Source organism: Moschus berezovskii, chromosome 4 (assembly GCF_049115385.1).
Source record: "Moschus berezovskii isolate FMDL1 chromosome 4, NW_MosBer_1.0, whole genome shotgun sequence".
Classification (NCBI taxonomy): Eukaryota; Metazoa; Chordata; class Mammalia; order Artiodactyla; family Moschidae; genus Moschus; species Moschus berezovskii.
Window position 1 is genome coordinate 52,868,853 of NC_142463.1, and position 20,958 is coordinate 52,889,810.

At 36.7% G+C, this 20,958-nt stretch overlaps 1 protein-coding gene across 1 annotated transcript in view; it reads left to right on the forward strand.

Annotated features, from left to right (window-relative positions):
- The window catches only part of MSH4 (mutS homolog 4), a 99,689-nt gene that overhangs the window by 60,180 nt on the left and 18,551 nt on the right, over positions 1–20,958 (forward strand). Inside the window, exons 12-17 of the mRNA XM_055402888.2 lie at positions 1,640–1,776; positions 2,928–3,031; positions 4,256–4,380; positions 5,940–6,140; positions 12,288–12,406; positions 14,179–14,307. Of these exons, the coding sequence (XP_055258863.2) occupies positions 1,640–1,776; positions 2,928–3,031; positions 4,256–4,380; positions 5,940–6,140; positions 12,288–12,406; positions 14,179–14,307 (815 nt within the window). The remainder of the gene's footprint in view (positions 1–1,639; positions 1,777–2,927; positions 3,032–4,255; positions 4,381–5,939; positions 6,141–12,287; positions 12,407–14,178; positions 14,308–20,958) is intronic.

Here is a 20,958-nt window from a genome sequence, read left to right on the forward strand (position 1 = left end):
CTTTTGATCTATGTGTCTGTTGTTGTGCCGGTACCATACTGGTTTGATTACTGGAGCTTTGTAGTATAGTTTGAAATCCAGAAACATGATACTTCCAGCTTTGTTCTTCTTTTTCTAGATTGTTTTGGCTATTCAATGTCTTTTGAGTTTCCTTACAAATTTTAGACTTATTCTGTGAAAAAGGCCAGTGATATTTTGGTATGGATTGCAGTGAATCTATACATTTTTTCCAGTAGTATAGTCATTTTAACAATATTAATTCTTCCAATCAGTGAATATGATATATCTTTCTATCCATGTTGTCTTCAGTTTCTTTCATCAGTGTCTTATAGCTTTCTAAGTGCAAATTAACAGATTTCTGTATATTAATTTTGTATCCTGCAACTTTATTGCATTCATAGGTGAGTTCTAATAGTTTTTTTGATAGAGTCTTTAGGGTTTCTATGTATAATATCACACAAGTGAAACAATTATTAAGTAAACTCCAATATTCCTAATATAGAGGTTATACTCTAGTTTTGGTTTTATTATCTTGGTTTTTGCAATTTCTTTTACTTTCAAAATATTTATCTGAATGACCACTTTTTTACTATAGTGTTTTTTTCTTAAAAGAATACTTAACCACATATTTTAGATGTTAAAAATGGTTAGAGTTTAAAAGTGTAACAAAGGAAACCTCATACCCTGTTGGTGGGAATGTAAGTTGGTACAGCCATTATGAAAAACAGCACAGAGCTTCCTTGAAAAAACTGAAAGTAGAGCTACAATATGATCCAGCAATCATGCTTCTGGGTATATTTCCTGGAAAAACAAAAACTCTACTTTGGAAAGATATATGCACTCCAGTGTTCCTAACAGCATGTTCCAAACAGACATGGAACAAACACAAGTGCCGATCTAGCTTAAGAAGATGTGGTATATATACAATAGAATATAATTAAGCCGTAAAAAAGAACAGTATTGGCAGTTGCAGCAACAAAGATGGACCTAGAGAATATTAGCCTTAGTGAAATAAGTCAGACAAAAGCAAATACTATATATCACATTTATGTGGCATCTAAAAACCAATACAAATTAATCTGTATGCAAAATGGGAGCAAACTCACAGACAGAAAACAAATTCATAGTTACCAAAGGGGAGAGGGAAGGAGAGAGGGACAATTTAGGACTGTGGAATTAGCAGATTCAAACTACTATACATAAAATAGATAAGTGGTAAGAATTTACTATATAACGCAGAGAATTATATTCACTCTGTAATAGCCTATAATGGAATATAATCTACAAAAACCCCTACTGAATCACTATGTTGTACACATGAAACTAATGCAGTATTTAAACCAACTGTGTGTGCGTGCACGCGTGTGTGCATGCATGCATGCACACTCTCTGTTGCTCAGTCGTGTCTGACTCTGCACCCCCATGGCCTGTTGCCTGCCAAGCTCCTCTGTCCATGGGATTTCCCAGGCAAGAATACTGGACTGGGTTGCCATTTTCATATTTCAGTTAAAGAAAAGAGAAATAAGAGCTTCCTACCTGTATATAAATAATAAAGAAAAGTTAGTGATTTTTTTAAAACATGAGTTATTTACTCACAAAATTTTTTTTTGTTTTTGTTTTTCTTGTTTCTGGCCACTAGGAATGATAACACAGCTTGCAGAAAAATATAGTCTTCCTTTAAGGACAAGTTTTAGCTCTGCTCGAGGATTTTTCATTCAGATGACTACAGATTGTACAGTCCTACCCAATGATCAACTTCCTTCAGAGTTTATTAAGGTTCATTTTAGAAGTCTGGTTAGGAAATTATTGTTTCTGATTTTACATAATTGCACTTACATATTTTCAGGCACTTATTGAGTATTACATAATAGGTTTCTGAATGTTCTGTATATTACTTCTTTTACTTCTACCCACCCACCTAACAACTTTACTTATCTAAGAGTGATTGGCAAGAGTTTTTAAGAGAAATACCAAACACAGTGTTTCCCATAATTCTGGGAGCTTGATAAGGATAGTAAAGGAAGATGAAGAAAGAAAATCCAAAAGGAATTTTTGATCGAAGAAGCTTGAAAAGTACTGTACCATTTCCTGTTTTAGGCTATTCTCAGTGCACATCTACCTATTAAAGCTTTAGAAGTCCTAAAATAAAGAAATTTGCTTAATTTTTATTTATTTTTTGTCTTTTGACCTTGTTTATTTTTTTTTTAATTTATTTATTTTAATTGGAGTCTAATTACTTTACATTATTGTATTGGTTTTGCCATACATTGACATGAATCTACCCCGGGTATACATATGTTCCCCATCTTGAACCCCCCTCCCATCTTAATTTTTAAATATCCAGTATTGCCAAATCTTTGGACCAGGGGAGTATTTTTTTATACATCCATTAATTCCTCCACAGGATACCGATTTGGGAAAGTCTAACCCACTTTAGTCTTTCTCTGCCCGCAGGGAGTACCTTATGACAAAAACAAACCTTTCAGGTCTTTAAAATATATACTATATTATCCAGTAATAAGAGATGGATGAAGTAAAAAAATGGGTCAAGGATTAGTAATGGGGTTAGAGACTGAGTGAAGTTTGGTTATGAGGCAAGGGCTAAGACAGGAGTCACAGATGGAGTGAAGGTTCCCATCTACCATACATATTATTACTTGGTAATGAAGTGTAATATTTTTGTTAACATGGCTACTTTAAGAGCTGTGAAAATAGTTATGTCAGACAGACTAGGTTAAAATATTCTGCTTTAACTTGAGAAGTGATCTTTTCTCTTCTACAAACATTATTTGGGACTTTTTTGATGATGCAATTATCTCAAGAATTAAAGTGATTAACCTAAGTACCTATAATTCTATTGTTTAAAATCTGTATGTTTTACTTCATAAGGGTATGTATCTTGACATTTTTTTTTAATCTCCTAGCAGATTTCTAAAGTGAAAAATTCTTATAGCTTTACATCAGCAGATTTAATTAAAATGAATGAAAGATGCCAAGAGTCTTTGAGAGAAATCTATCACATGACTTATATGTAAGAGCATTTGAAATTTTGAATACTGATTTAAATTGATTTGATTTGAGATACTACGATGCATTTCATTAACTGACTTTTTTTCTGGTTGCAGAAAATTGTAGTTATGAATGTTAACAAGGAAAGACCATTTCCTAGAAAACAGTTGAAACTTTAAAGTCTTGTCATTGTGATTGAGATCACTGAGCCTCACAGAACATTCAGGGCAAATCTAATTACAACCGCCCCTCCCCCAAAATAAATCCATTATACTGGGTTATAGAAAAATCTTGATAACCCAGCCAGATACCAAACATTTCATCAGTACTTCACTCATCTTTAATACAATTTTAAAAAATGTCATAATGACATGAGCTTGAAATATCTGTAGTACCACTGATACTTCTGTAGTGTATACTCCATTATGATATAGAAGTTGGCACATCTGGGCTTATTTGGGACTTCATTCAGTTTATTCTTTTTCTTTAGCTTGTAAGCTCTCAAATTCTCATGACTTAGTACATATATAACAACATTATAATAATGCCAGTATTTTATTGTTCATAAAACAATAGCAATGTGTCTAGAAATAAGAACTAGGAAATTCAGAATTGCTGAGCTGAGATGATGAAGATAAATGTTGGATTTTCAGAACAATATCAGAGCATAAACCAAAAAGATTATAAGATATAGTAAGTTACAGAACATATTTTCCCATGTAAGGGAAAAACTTTTATATTATGTCACAATATGGTAACCACGTGAAAGCATAAATAATTATGTAGTTAGGGTTGTGTATGAGAGAGAGAAAGAGGTAGAGAGAGAGGATGGCTGAGAGAGAAAATACAGAATAGCTTTTGTGTTAAATTTAACATTGCAAAAGCAAAATTATTAGTAGATGGGATCTACTGATTGAAGTATAGTGAGGGCTTCATTTGACCTATAGAAAATATTTCTAATACTATAAATTTATTCTATTAATATTTAAGAAAAGCAGTCTTTAAAAAAACTTGGTCTTAACAAGCAGAAGATGGATTCTCTACTACTAAATAACTGTGACCTTGATTATGAGCTTCAGTTTCCTCATCTCTGAAATAAGACAATAGAACAACAGACTTTACCTAGTGTACAGCTCAACTGTCAATATTATTTTACCTCAGGCAATGAATTTTATATTGTTTTACAATTGTGTTGTATGCCCCTCTTTTAAAAGCACTTTTTCTCTTATCAAACATGTACTTTCAGGATTGTGTGCAAACTGCTTAGTGAGATTTATGAGCATATTCATTGCTTATATAAACTGTCTGACACTGTGTCAATGCTGGATATGCTACTGTCATTTGCTCATGCCTGTACTCTTTCTGACTATGGTAAGTTATTTTCTTTGGAATAAATAGGTTGCATACTGAAATTTGTATTCCATTCAAGCAATTTTATGTAACAATTATGAATATTTTATATTTTTTTCCCTGATATATAGTCTTTTCCCTATGGTCCTAGACTAAGACTCAAAATATAGAAAGTGAAATTACCTTTAAAATTTCTTTTAGAAGTCAAAAGATTATTTACTGAGAAATTGAGAAATTAGAAAAAAATACTGCAAGAAACTTTAAAGTCTTTCTTAAAATAAGAAAGACTACAGAGCTGTCTCTTTGGTGAAAATAATGATGATCCAAATTCATAAATTTCAAGTCTGAAGAAGCAGTGTGATGCTAATACTAACAGACATGACAGAAATGAAGTCTTGAAAGTGAGCAGATGTGAGCATCCCAAGATCAATTATATCACTTATTTTTGTGTCCCAAGTCTATACTACAGGTCTTGAATATAAATGTTAAGCAATTTTCTAATATTAAATGAATACTTTAAGTTAGCCCCCATCCCTTGAAATTCCTTATACAACTATCAGTATGCAAATTTGCATAACTTGTATATGATAATTTGGTTGAGTAATTGTGGGCTTAATAACATTAAATTTCTAGTTAAAATTAATAGTAGTATTTCCAAAACATTCTGTTAATTAATTTTTATGGTGGAAAAGGTATTTTACAAAATTTTTTTCATTTTTGATGTTTCTATATTTCTTACAGAAGTATTAAATTTTTCAGTTGGTATTGTATAGGCCAAAACTTGATAGTTTTCTCAACTATTAAGATATTTGATGTTGTTCCATTTTGAGAAGGACTACCCTAAAACTCCAAACTTATAAGTAGTGGATTTTTGGTATTAAAAATGATTTAAATATAGTAAAAGTGTTTTTTTTACTAATCAACCTCACTTTTATAATGAATACTTTCAAGTTCATCTATGTGTTTCCTCGAGAGACGTGTAGCATTTTAATTTTTACTTGTCTCTCACCTTCTTTCTCCTCTCTTCATCTTAGAAAACATCTATAGAAACCTGATCATTATTTCTTTCTACAAATTAACAAAATCTTTTGTGTCTGTTTTTTCTATCCTCTGAGAATACTTTTTAGACAAAATTTCTATAAGTTTGGACGTAAAATTGTGTTTTTATTTGGTTTTGTTCTATTTTCAGACCTCATTTGAAAAGCCAAGTATGCCAAATTTGAAATAATGCTTAAGGCGAGGATTAAGTAAATGTGTGATTTTAGAGTCCTTGAAATTAATTGTTATTTTTAAATGGCTGGTTGATTCCTTTTAATTTATGCAAATCTGAAAATGTTATGAACCATTTTGGAGCTCTGCACAATGACAGGACCAAAGTCTTATATTTTTTCTGGAAAAGAATGTAAGTTCTGATGCGATTAGACTATGCCAGTTATCATTTAGAGGGACTGAAGATAAAATAATAACTTAATGATATTGACCCTAGTAAAGTCACTAAAGTATAAACAGTATGTACACACCACAAAATCTTTAAGTATAAATATATTAATCTTTCAAAACCATTTTATTTTTCTCTTTAGTTCGGCCAGAGTTTACTGATACTTTAGCAATCAAGCAGGGGTGGCATCCCATTCTTGAAAGAATATCTGTGGAAAAACCTGTTGCTAACAATACCTATATTACAGAAGGGAGTAATTTTTTTATCATAACTGGACCAAATATGAGTGGGAAATCCACATATTTGAAACAGATTGCTCTTTGTCAGATTATGGCCCAAATTGGTAAGTTACATGTTTACTTTATGGTTATCAGTTCTGCTCCCCATTTAAAATATTTTATGCCCAGTATTTTAGATCATATATATATATATATATATGGACCATAACTTTTACAATTTGGTATTTATCAAGCTCCATCCAGATTGGATTACATTGTAGTGAAAATCTTGTGGGATATAATAGAAATAGAAGCTTCTTTATTATAGTTATTAATGTTGTGTCAACTATTACTAAATTGAATTGTGTAATTATCCGAGATTCAAAAACTTTGTTGAGAGAGAAAGTGGTACAAGTAGCAGAAACTACTGCCTTTAATAACTCATATAAGATTTTTCTCAAAATTGTAACATTGGGCACAGGAACATTTCCCTTACTTAATTTAAGGTTTACCAATAACTTAGTTTTATTTTTTATTTTTTTAAATTTATTTATTTTAATTGGAGGCTAATTACATTATTGTATTGGTTTTGCCATACATTGACATGAATAACTGCTGTGTTACACTTATGTGCGCATACAGTTCAGTTCGGTTGCTCAGTTGTGTCCAACTCTTTGTGACTGTGTAAATGACTGTCACTGTCCCAACATTGTTATGGATTTCTTGGCATCGAGACACTACTCACCTCTTATCTCTGAAAATTGGGTTCCTTAAGACCAGTGTTAATCAGAGACCAGATGATTGGTTAGTCTGGGATGATTTTGGTTCACCTCACCCTCTGGAATTGGCAGTGTCTGGAGACATTTTTGGTTGTCACAGCTGAGGGTAGTATAAAATCCAGTTCAGTTCAGTTGCTCAGTTGTGTCCGACTCTTTGTGACCCCATGGACCGCAGCACTCCAGGCTTGCCTGTCCATCACTAACTCCCGGAGCTTGCTCAAACTCATGTCCATCGAGTCAGTGATTCCATCTAACCATCTCATCCTCTGTTGTCCTCTTCTCCTCCTGCCTTCAATCTTTCCCAGCATCAGGGTCTTTTCTATTGAGTCAGTTCTTTGCATCAGGTGGCCAAAGTATTGTACCTTCAGCTTTAGCATCAGTCCTTCCAATGAATACTCAGCACTGATTTCCTTTAGGATTGACTGGTTTGATCTCCTTGCAGTCCGAGGGACTCTCAAAAGTATTTTCCAACAGCACAGTTCAAAAGCATCAGTTCTTTGGTGTTCAGTTTTCTTTATGGTCCAACTCTCACATCCATACATGACTACTGGAAAAACCACAGTTTTGACTATACGGACATTTGTCAGAGTAGTGTCTCTGCTTCAATATGTTTTCTAGGTTTGTCATAGCTTTTCTTCCAAAGAGCAAGCTTGTCTTTTCATTCATGGCTGTAGTTACCATCTGCAGTGATTTTAGAGCCCCCCAAAATTGTATCTCACTGTTTCCATTGTTTCCCTATCTATTTGCCATGAAGTAATTGGACCAGATGCCATAGTCTTCAGTTCAGTTCAGTCGCTCAGTCATGTCCGACTCTTAGCGACCCCATGAACCACAGCACGCCAGGCCTCCCTGTCCATCACCAACTCCCGGAGTTCACTCAAACTCATGTCCATCGAGTCAGTGATGCCATCCAGCCACCTCATTCTCTGTCTTCCCCGTCTCCTCCTATCCCCAATCACTCCCAGCATCAGAGTCTTTTCCAGTGAGTCAACTCGTCGCATGAGGTGGCCAAAGTATTGCAGTTTCAGCTTTAGCATCAGTCCTTCCAATGAACACCCAGGGTTGATCTCCTCTAGAATGGACTGGCTGGATCTCCTTGCAGTCCAAGGGACTCTCAAGAGTCTTCTCCAGCACCACAGTTCAAAAGCATCAACTCTTCGGCGATCAGCTTTCTTCACAGTCCAACTCTCACATCCATACATGACCACGGGAAAAACCATAGCCTTGACTAGACGGACCTTGGTTGGCAAAATAATGTCCCTGCTCTTTAATATGCTATCTTTTACAGGGTTCAGTTCAGTTCAGTTCAGTCACTCAGTCGTGTCCGACTCTCCCCGACCCCATGAATTATAGCACGCCAGGCCTCCCTGTCCATCACCAACTCCCGGAGTACACTCAAACTCATGTCCACAGAGTCGGTGATGCCATCCAGCCATCTCATTCTCCGTCGTCCCCTTCTCCTCCCGCCCCCAACCTTTCCCAGCATCAGAGTCTTTTCCAGTGAGTCAACTCGTCGCATGAGGTGGCCAAAGTATTGGAGTTTCAGCCTTAGCATCAGTCCCTCCAATGAACATCCAGGATTGATCTCCTTTAGAATGGACTGGTTGGATCTCCTTGCAGAATAAGGGACTCTCAAGAGTCTTCTCCAACACCACAGTTCAAAAGCATCGATTCTTCGGCGATCAGCTTTCTTCACAGTCCAACTCTCACATCCATACATGACCACGGGAAAAACCATTGCCTTGACTAGACGGACCTTGGTTGGCAAAGTAATGTCTTTGCTTTTTAATATTTCTGAATGTTGAGTTTTAAGCCAGCTTTTTCCCTTTCCTCTTTTACTTTCATCAAGAGGGTCTTTAGTTGCTCTTCACCTTCTGCCATAAGGGTGGTGTCATCTGCATATCTGAGGTTGTTGATATTTCTCCCAGCAATCTTGATTCCAGCTTGTGCTTCATCCAGCCTGGCATTTCACATGATGTACTCTGCATGTAAGTTAAATAAACAGGGTGACAACATACGGCCTTGACATACTCCTTTCCCGATTTGGAATCAGTCCATTTTTCTACATCCAGTTCTAACTGTTTCTTCTTGACCTGCATACAGATTTCTCAGGAGGCAGGTAAGGTGGTCTGGTATTCCTGTCTCTTTAAGAATTTTCAATTTTGTTGTGATCTATGCAGTCAAAGGCTTTAGCATAGTTAGTGAAACAGAAGTAGATGTTAATGGAATTCTCTTGCTTTTTCTATGATGCAATGGATGTTGACAATTTGATTTCTGGTTACTCTTCCTTTTCTAAATCCAGCGTGAACATCTGAAATTTCTCAGTTCACTATTGTTGAAGCCTGGCTTGGAGAATTTTGAGATTACTTTACTTGTGTGTGAGAAGAGTGCATTTGTGTGGTAGTTTGATCATTCTTTGGCATTGCCTTTCTTAGGGATTGGAGTGAAAACTGATCTTTTCCAGTCCTGTGGCCACTCCTGAGTTTTCCAAATTTGCTGGCATATTGGGTGTAGCACTTTCACAGCATCGTCTTTTAGGATTTGAAATAGCTCAACTGGAATTCCATCACCTCCACTAGGTTTGTCTGTAGTGATGCTTCCTAAGGCCCATTTGACTTCGCAGGATGTCTGTGTCTAGGTGAGTTAGTGATCACACCATTGTGGTTATCTGGATCATTAAGATCTTTTTTGTATAATATCCAGGGTTGCTGCTAAATATTCTACAATTCACAGGACAACCATCTTCCTTTACCCCCCTCCCCTGCCTCAGCCCACACACATGCTCAAGAAAGAATTATGCAGCCCTTGATGTGATTGAAAAAGCTTGGTTTAATGTAATGGATTCTAAGGGAAATTCAGAATAGTAATATTGATCATAGTGCAAATTTCCTTTACTACTGGGAAAGAAAATCAGAAGTGAGTGAATGAATGAATAAAGAGTATATATTTTATTAAATTTAAAAGGCTCTCTTAGATAACTTCCCTTCCCTTATAAGAATACTGATTCATATCTGAGACAATAATCTTACTTCTGTTTGAATAGTTATGAGTTCCGTTCTTTAAAAAACAGGCTGTCTAATTTCTGTGTAGTTATAATTGTTAAAACACTCGTTATACTGATTTAAAATTTGACTGTATAGAACTTCTACTCATTAGTCCTAATTGTTAACTTCTATGCATTTGAGAACAATCTATTATATCCTGAGAACAGGCCTTCAGATATTTGAAGAAAATTACTATTACTCTACTTCTCTTGCCACGGTCTTTGAATTCCTAAAAGTATATGTAGTATCTTTTAAAATCTGATTATAAAGGAAATAGTAAGACTCGAAAAGCATGGAAGTTGAGAATATAGGCTTTGGAGCTAGACCTAGCTTTTGTAGTTACTGGCTGTGTGATCTTAGGCAAATACTTAACCTCCTTAGTTTTTCTATCTGTCAATGAAAGATATAATAGTACCTATGTCTAAGAAGTGTTGTAAAGATTAAACTACTCTTTGTTCTACAAACCAAAAAGAAAAAAACACCTAAGCCTCTGGATTCCTTGTAGCTCCTTAGGAGTATATCATGCTGTTTATACACACACACACACACACACACACATCTGGACTCCTTGTAGCTCCTTAGGAATATCATGCTGTTATGCACACACACACACACACACACACACAGAGACAGACACACATCTGGACTCCTTGTAGCTCCTTAGGAATATCATGCTGTTATGCACACACACACACACACACACACACACATGCACACACACACACACATGCACACACACACACACACATGCACACACACACACATGCACACACACACACACCTTCCCTGGTGGCTCAGATGTTAAAGAGTATGCCTTCAGTGCAGGAGATCCATCTGGGTTCGATCCCTGGGTTTGGAAGACCCGCTGGCGAAGGAAATGGTAACCCACTCCAGTATTTTTGCTTGGAGAATCCCATGGACGGGGGAGCCTGGTGGCCTACAGTCCATGGGGTCGCAAAGAGCCGGACATGACTGAGCGACTGGCATTCATACATACATACACACACACACACACACACACACACAGTGCTATGGTCTTAAGGGAAGGGTATGTTCTAAAGCACAGAGGCAATAAACAGCATGATATTCCCAAATAGCCACCAGGAGTTCAGAAGCTTAGTAGTTCTTTTGCTTTGTAGAATAAAGAGTGACTGTGAGAAGTGGCAGGCTTAAAGCTGGAGAGATGGGCAGGAGTCAGGTTGTGAAGGGCCTTAGGCATTTAATGGAGGAGAGAGAACCTTATCCAGATATCTATAGGGAGCTATAGATGTTTTAGCAAGAGAATGGCATAATTGGATTTGAGTTTTAGATAGATCACTCTGGCTATTGTAAGGTTAGAGAAGAGCCAGATTAGAAGCAAAATACCAGCCAGCAGGCTTCTGTGATAGGATGATAAGATATGTTAAGAGCCCTTTTGGTGGAGGTAAGAGAGAAGGGAAAATATGAACCGTATGTACCATATACGCTATATTCTATACTTAGTACTTTCACATTTATTTTTCCTATATGATCATTTTGGCAGTCTTGTGAGAATGTTGTATTTATTTGCTCTCTGAGATGTCATCATAATTGCTATTGTTATTATTATTATCTGCATTGATAGTAATATTATCTGAACTTTTGCTTTCTCTTCCTGCTATTCCTTATTATGCAAAAGTAGATCCTATTCTTCACCCTTGTCTTTGTTTGAAATCCTGGAATAATCTAGCTTTATTTATTCACTCCCATTATTTCACATTTTGTCTATACAGAGTTCTGTATATTTGATACTTTTTTCATTTAACTATTTGTATATTTTTATCTTCTTATGGTTTTAGAATGCTTTTTGCATCCCATTTTGTATAGCAATAGGTATAAATAATATTAATCTGTTTTCAAGAGATGAATATTTTAGGTTAGTTAGCCTGATATTTCTCACACAGAAACCATCTTATGAATAAAAATTCACCTTAATAAAAAATTTAATGTTTTGCGTTCAAATTGTGGATGGTTCTGTACTTTTCTAATAACAACTATTTCTTAATATACCTTTCTATAATGATTTTATCAACTTGCGCTTCATAAGCATTTCCTTCAGATTTTCATACTTTGAATATTCTCATCTGACTATACTATTTAACAATTTTTATCAAATTTATAACAAATCTTTCTTATGTACTCAAATATTTATTATCTCTTTTCCTCTTCCAAATAACTTTGTACAATAGGTTATGTAAGCATTTCCATTTTATATGTGAGAAAGATCTGGTAGAATTTAAGTGCTGTCCAAGGTTTTAAAATAAATGACAGAGCTGGGGCCATGCCTTCTAATTCCATATCTTGTCATCTTTCCACCACATTAATCCTTAGATAGGCTACTAAATAATCTGAGTTGGTAGAAAGTGCAAAGTGTTAGTAGTGCTTCTATTTTCTAAAAGCATCTCAGTTTACTTTGACTTATATTTTATAGGATCATATGTTCCAGCAGAATATTCTTCCTTTAGAATTGCTGAACAAATTTTTACAAGAATAAGTACTGATGATGATATCGAAACAAATTCATCAACATTTATGAAGGAAATGAAAGAGGTACCTGATTTCAACTTTCCTTATTTTAAAAACATATTGAATTATCCTACTAATGGTCAATTATAACATAAGAAAGTATTTTTATATTAAAGCTTGCAGATGTGTTTATACTCCTCTACAGGAGCCAGAGGGCAGTCAAAGACAGCTTCCTAATTTCTGTCTTATGTGGAAATGGAAGTAAATGTTTTATTGAAAAATACAGCTTTAAAGAAAAACTAGTGTTATTGAATGATAAAAACATGCTTTCATGTTTTTATATGGAATATATAAATGACTTCAGAAAGCAATGACCTGTTCAGAAACATTTTGCATAGTTAGGCTTGATTTTAAAATAAAAGATCACTGTGTTAAAAGATTTTTTAAAAAAATCACCTTTTTTGTGCTCTTGTGGAATTTTCACTTCCTGTGCCAAAGTAGGTATCAGCACCTATTTTTGATCTGAGCACATGTCAAATAAACTTGAAGGGTTAAAGGAATTCAGTATAGCTCTTGGCCTATCTTTAATAGGTATGAGGTATTGGATCATTGTACAGTTTACTAATTTTCTTTAGATAGACAGGGAATAAAATTATCATTTGCCCACCGTATGTGATATTTATATAATTATTTAGTATGTATTGAATAATGATGGGGGAATATAGCAATAGACTAGATCAGTTCAGTTCAGTTGCTCAGTCGTGTCTGACTCTCCGCGACCCCATGAATCACAGCACGCCAGGCCTCCCTGTCCATCACCAACTCCCGGAGTTCACTCAAACTCATGTCCACAGAGTCAGTGATGCCATTCAGCCATCTCATTCTCTGTCGTCCCCTTCTCCTCCCACCCCCAACCTTTCCCAGCATCAGAGTCTTTTCCAGTGAGTCAACTCGTCGCATGAGGTGGCCAAAGTATTGGAGTTTAGATGCTTGAGGCATATTTTTAAATGGTCCTAGCTCTCAAGAAGCTTAGTCCCATGGAAAGGTAAAATGGCCATGATGTTTAATAGTTGTGTCATAACATAAGTCTATATCAGGCATGATTTAAATTTATTTTACTCAGAAATCAATGGACTTGGATGCTTTTTTCTAAATATTTCTTTTCATTTTTACTGGCTATAGAGATGTTAACTGAGAGATAGTTTAGAGTGTTTATGACAGCAATTGATTCATCATAGCTCAGTTGGTAAAGAATCTGCCTGCAATATAGGAAACCCCGGTTGGATTCCTGGGTTGGGAAGATCTGCTGGAGAAGGGATAGGCTACCCACTCCAGCACTCTTGGACTTCCCTTGTGGCTCAGCTGGTAGAGAATCTGCCTGCAATGAGGGAGACCTGGGTTCAATCCCTGGGTTGGGAAGATCCCCTGGAGAAGAGAAAGGCTACTCACTCCAGTATTCTGGCCTGCAGAATTCCATGGGCAGTATAGAACATGGGGTCGCAGAGTCAGACATGACTGAGCAATTTTCTCTTAAACAAGAAAATGACCATCTTTGTGTTTTATTTAAACATTTAATTCATTGCTTTATTTCACTGTATCTGATTCATCAATATTTTAGATAATGGTTATTTACTCTATGCATATGTCTGTTTATGTACACATCAGCTATTCTATTGGAATTATTAGTAATGAGATTTTTAGAAAGAAAAGCAATGTGTTACTTTCTGCTCAGCAGGTTTTCTCTGTCAAAATATATTTCAAATGAACTAATAAAGGAACTGGATTTTTCTTCATTTTTTGCTATAATAGTGACAGCTATTTGATTGCAATGAATAATTTTGGAATTATATTTTCAGATAGCATATATTCTACATAATGCTAATGACAAGTCACTCATATTAATTGATGAACTTGGCAGAGGTACTAATACAGAAGAAGGTATTGGCATTTGTTATGCTGTTTGTGAACATCTGCTGAACTTAAAGGTATTCCTCTCTATTTATTTTAAATACACTAATTTTGAGTCCTTTAAACATTTTTTTTAATTGAAAGAAAAAAATTTTTAATTGTATAGTCTTTAAAATTGTATAGTGCCTTACAGTTTTCAAAAGTTTCACACAGATGATTTCATACAATCTTGTAATAACTGCTTTTGTTTTCCCTCTGCCTGTTTTTTGCCTCTGCCCCCTTCCCTCTTCCCACTAGTAACCACTAGTTTGTTCTCTGTATCTGTAAGTCTGTTCTTTTTATTTATTAGTCTGTTGTATTTTTCAGATTTCACATATAAGTGATATCATACAGTAATGTCTTTCTCTGTCTGATTTATTTCACTTGGCATAATGCCCTCTAAGTCCATCTATATTGTTGCATGGCAAAATTTCATTCTTTTTTCAGACACAGAAAGCAAATTTAAGGTTACCAAAAGGGAAAGTGGGGAAGGGTAAACTGCTGCTGCTGCTAAGTCACTTCAGTCGTGTCTGACTCTGTGTGACCCCATAGACGGCAGCCCACCAGGCTCCCCCGTCCCTGGGATTCTCCAGGCAAGAACACTGGAGTGGGTTGCCATTTCCTTCTCCAATGTGTGAAAGTGAAAAGTGAAAGTGAAGTCGCTCAGTCATGTCTGACTCATAGCGACCCCATGGACTGCAGCCTACCAGGCTCCTCCGTCCATGGGATTTTCCAGGCAAGAGTACTGGAGTGGCTTGCCATTGCCTTCTCCGAGGGTAAACTAGGAATTTGGGATTAACAGAGTAACGCTACAAATACGGAATAGATAAAAATAAGGACCTATTGTATAGCATAGGGAACTGTATTTAATGTCTTGTAATAACCTATAATGGAAAAGAACATGAAAAAAGAATGTATATGTTCTCTTGCTATACATCTGAAATATTATTAGTCATCTGTACTTCAATTTAAAATCTTTGATTTTTTTTATGACTGTGTAATATTCATTTATATATTTGTGCATATAAGCGCACACACACACACACATATATACATCTCACATATTCTTTATCCATTCATCTGTTGATGAACACAGGTTGTTTCCATACCTTAGCAATTGTAAATAATGGTGTTGCGTCCTTTTTTTAATGTATCCATTATAGATTTATCACAAGTGAATTTTATAGGCAACTGTAAATAGCTCTTTAAACCATGTAGGTAATAAAAACATAACATACCATTCATGTTTTTGTTACTTTATTTCTGATGGAAACATAACCAGTTAATATAATAGTCATGATATAGAAAAGGAAAGAAATTAAGAATCCACAATAATATAAAAACTAGTCACTTGGCTTTAATCAAATTAAATAGCAAAACATGAAGACATCTCAGTTGACTCTATGTGTAATAACATTGACTGTAATGTCACAATATGAAGTAAACTAGGCGTCTGAAATCACTTTATGGAAAATCTTTACTTAAGATTTTATTCCTTTAGAAAAAAATGTTTTTTTCATAAATCAGCTGTGTAAAACAGACTATGAATTTTGCTCTGTTATTAAAGTAAAACAGTGTTTTAGATAATCAAAATATATATTGGTATGAAAAAGCTTAAAAATATTTTTATATAAAGTACCTTAAAATATTCCTAAGATGAGTTTCTATACCTTAAGTAAGAGCCCACAGTGATTTATTATATATAGAATAAGAAAAATCTTATTTTTTGGCTTTGTTTTCTTTTTTTAAACATTTATTATTATTTTTATTTTTAAAACTGTTGGCCACCCAGTGCGGTATATGGAATCTTAGTTCCCTGACCAGGGATGGAACCCATGGCCCCTGCAGTGGACTAGTGGTATGGTCCTAACCACTGGATAACCAGGGAATCCTCCCCTTTCAAACTTTTTTTTTCTTTTTAAAATTTTTCTTTTGGGACTTATGTGGTAGGTTAGTGGTTAAGAATCCACCTGCAATGCAGGGGACAAAAGTTTAATATCTGGTCTGGGAAGATCCCACAGGCCATGGAGCAGCTAAACCTGGGCACTACAACTACTGAGCCTGTCGTGCTCCAGGGTCCATACTCTGTAAAAAGAGATGCCACCGCAGTGAGAAGCCCATGCACTGCAACTAGAGAGTAGCTCCTGCTTACCACGATTAGAGAAAGCCCTTGTATAGCAAAAATAAATACATTTTAAAAAGTCTTTTTTCATTCTTCTTTGAAAAAAAAATCTTATTTCATACTTGAAGAAAGTTATGTGTTAAGTTAAAACTAATGTTCATAGATAACGTTGCTAAGTCATTAAGTCACTTCAGTCGTGTCCGACTCTGTGCAACCCCATAGACGGGAGCCCACCAGGCTCCCCCGTCCCTGGGATTCTCCAGGCAAGAACACTGGAGTGGGTTGCCATTTCCTTCTCCAATGTGTGAAAGTGAAAAGTGAAAGTGAAGTCGCTCAGTTGTGTCCGACCCCTAGCGACCCCACGGACTGCAGCCCACCAGGCTTCTCCATCCATGGGATTTTCTAGGCAATAGTACTGGAGTGGCTTGCCATTGCCTTCTCCGTAGATAACGTTAGCCTTTGTAATTCTGAATCTATTTTAGTTGATAAGAATTTCTCATATAAATAAGATGTGTATATTACTTATTGAGATTAAAAGCTAATTAGTAATAATGATGCTTAATTTTATATGTCAGCTTGACAGGACTATGGAGTACCCAGACATTTGGTCAAACATTATTTTTTTCTTTTCTGGGTGTATCTGTGAAGGTGTTGCTGGATGAGATTAGCATTTGAATTAATAGTAGAATGAGTAAATCAGATTGCCCTTTCTAATGTGAGTGGGCCCTTTCTAGTAACTTTTGAGTGGGGCCTAGTTGAAGGCCTGAATACAACAAAAACATTGACCCTCTTAGAGTATGAGGAAACTCCTGCCTGACTGCTTCTGATCTGGAACATCAGTTCTTTCCTGCCTTTGGTCTTGAACTGAAACATCAGCTCTTTCTGGGTCTTGAGTCTACTAACATTTAGACTGCTGCTGTTGCTGCTAAGTCACTTCAGTCGTGTCTGACTCTGTGTGACCCCATAGATAGCAGCCCACCAGGCTCCCCCATCCCTGGGATTCTCCAGGCAAGAACACTGGAGTGGGTTGCCATTTCCTTCTTCAATGCATGAAAGTGAAAAATGAAAGTTAAGTCGCTCAGTCGTTTAGACTAGAACTACACTATTGGCTCTCCTGGTTTTCAGGCCTTTAGACATGGAGCAGAATGACATCATTAGCTTTCATTAGCTTTCCTGAATCTCTAGTTTGATGATTGCAGGTTTGGGGACTTGTCAATCTCCATAATCATGTGAGCCCATTCCTTATAGTTAATCTTTTTCTTTCTCTCTACAGACAGACAGATACACAGACACACACACACGCACACACATACACATCCTGTTAATTCTGTTTCTCTGGAGAACCCTAATACAGATTGTTATCAAGGGTGGTTCTAGGGGAATAAATATTTAAGAATGAATGTTTTGAGTCTGTTCTAGATTTTCTGGAATTGACTTTCTAATCTTATTAGATTTTAATACTAATGACTCCATTTCCAGTAGTAGAGAAGGCACTGATAGTCCATAGTGTAATCCACCAATACAAATGCGCAAAATATCATCATGGATACTCTTAATCAATCACTTATAAGAAACAAGGAGGATGACTTTGTGAAATGAGGACTATTATGGTTCAGTTCAGTTCATTTCAGTTCAGTCTCTCAGTCGTGTCCGACTCTTTGCGACCCCATGAATCACAGCACGCCAGGCCACCCTGTCCATCACCAACTCCCGGAGTTCACTCAAACTCATGTCCATCGAGTCGGTGATGCCATCCAGCCATCTCATTCTCTGTCGTCCCCTTCTCCTCCCGCCCCCAATCCCTCCCAGCATCAGGGTCTTTTCCAGTGAGTCAACTCTTCGCATGAGGTGGCCAAAGTATTGGAGTTTCAGTTTTAGCATCAGTCCTTCCAATGAACACCCAGGATTGATCTCCTTTAGAATGGACTGGTTGGATCTCCTTGCAGCACAAGGGACTCTCAAGAGTCTTCTCCAGCACCACAGTTCAAAAGCATCAATTCTTCGGCGATCAGCTTTCTTCACAGTCCAACTCTCACATCCATACGTGACTACTGGAAAAACCATAGCCTTGACTAGATGGACCTTGATTGGCAAAGTAATGTCTCTGCTTTTTAATATGCTCTCTAGGTTGGTCATAACTTTCCTTCCAAGGAGTAAGCGTCTTTTCATTTCATGGCTGCAGTCAGCATCCGCAGTGATTTTGGAGCCCCCCAAAATAAAGTCTGACACTGTTTCCACTGTTTCCCCATCTATTTCCCATGAAGTGATGGGACCAGATGCCATGATCTTTGTTTTCTGAATGTTGAGCTTCAAGCCAATCTTTTCACTCTCCTCTTTCACTTTCATCAAGAGGCTTTTTAGTTCCTCTTCACTTTCTGCCATAAGGGTGGTATCATCTGCATATCTGAGGTTAGTGATATTTCTCCCAGCAATCTTGATTCCAGCTTGTGCTTCTTCCAGCCCAGCATTCCTCATGATGTACTCTGCATATAAGTTAAATAAGCAAGGTGACAATATACAGCCTTGACGTACTCCTTTTCCAATTTGGAACCAGTCTGTTGTTCCATGTACAGTTCTGACTGTTCCTTCCAGACCTGCATAGAGGTTTCTTAAGAGGCAGGTCAGGTGGTCTGGTATTCCCATCTCTTTCAGAATTTTCCACAGTTTATTGTGATGCACACAGTCAAAGGCTTTGGCATAGTCAATGAAGCAGAAATAGATGTTTTTCTGGAACTCTCTCGCTTTCTCCATGATCCAGCGGATGTTGGCAATTTGATCTCTTGTGCCTCTGCCTTTTCTAAAACCTGCTTGAACATCTGGGAGTTCACGGTTCACATATTGCTGAAGCCTGGCTTGGAGAATTTTGAGCATGACTTTACTAGCGTGTGAGATGAGTGCAATTGTGCGGTAGTTTGAACATTCTTTGGCATTCCCTTTCTTTGGGATTGGAATGAAGACTGAGCTTTTCCAGTCCTGTGGCCACTGCTGAGTTTTCCAAATTTGCTGGCATATTGAGTGCAGCACTTTCACAGCATCATCTTTCAAGATTTGAAATAGCTCAACTGGAATTCCATCACCTCCACTAGCTTTGTTCATAGTGATGCTTTCTAAGGCCCACTTGACTTCACTATTATGGTAGGAGAGAACAAATGGAAGCCACCAGTACTGTTCCTGGATCACAGAAAAAGCAAGGGAATTCCAAAAAAAAAATCTGCTTCTGCTTCATTGATTATGCTACAGCCTTTTACTCTGTGGATCATAACAAACTGAAAAATTCTTGAGATATAGGAATACCAGATCACCTTACCTGTCTCTTGAAAAACCTGTATTCAGTATAAGCAGCAGCAGTTAGAAACAGGCATGGGAACAACAGATTGGTCCAAAGTTGGGAAAGTAGTATGTCAAGGTTGTATTTTATCAACTTGATTATTTAATTTACATGCAGAGCACATCATATGTAAGTCCAGGCTGGAGGACGCACAAGCTGAAATCAAGATTGCTGGGAGAAATATCAATGCCCTTAGATATGTAGATGATACCGCTCTAATGGCAAAAAGCAAAGAGGAACTAAGGAGTCTTTGATGAGGATAAAAGAGGAGAGTGAAAAAGCTGGCTTAAGACTCACCATTTCAAAAACTAAGATTATGGCATCTGGTTCCATAACTTCATGGAAAAGAAATGGGGAAAAAGTGGAAACAGTGACAGACTTTATTTTCTTGGGCTCCAAAATCACTGAAGACAGTGACTGCAGCCACAAAATTAAAAGACGCTTGCTCCTTGGAAGAAAAGCTATGACAAACCTAGACAGTCTTTAAAAGCAGAGACATCACTTTTCTGACAAAGGTCCATATAGTCAAAGCTATGGTTTTTCCACTAGTCATGTATGAATGTGAGAGTTGGACCATAAAGAAGGCTGAATGCTGAAGAATTGATGTATTCAATTTGTGGTTCTGGAGAAGACTCTTGAGAGTCCCCTGGACAGCTTGGAGATCAAGCTAGTCAATCCTAAAGAAAATCAATCCTGAATATTCATTGGAAGGACTTATGCTGAAACTGAAGCTCCAATACTTTGACCACATGATGTGAAGAGCTAACTCAACTCAGGAAAAGATTCTGATGCTGGGAAAGATTGAGAGCAAGAGAAGAGGTGGGTGGCAGAGGATGAGATGATTGTATGGTATCACTGATTCAATGGACGTGAGTTTAAGCAAACTCCAAGAGATAGTGAAGGATAGGGAAGCTTGGTGTTTTGCAGTCCATGGGGTCACGAAGAATCAGACACGACTCAGTGACTGAACATCAACAGTATTGTTCTTATATAGGAAAATAGTAATCCAAGGCAGGACCCTATTCCTAGAGAGATTGGATAGATTAGTGCCACCATCAAGGACTTGAAAGTTGCAAGAGTGGTAATTTCCAGCACATTCCCATTTAATGCACTGATTTGGCCTGTGCAGAGGACAGATGGACCTTGGAGAATAACAATGAATAATTGTAACCTTAACCAAGTGTTGATTGTAATTGCAGCTGTTTGTACCAGATGATGTTTCATTGCTTGAGCATATTA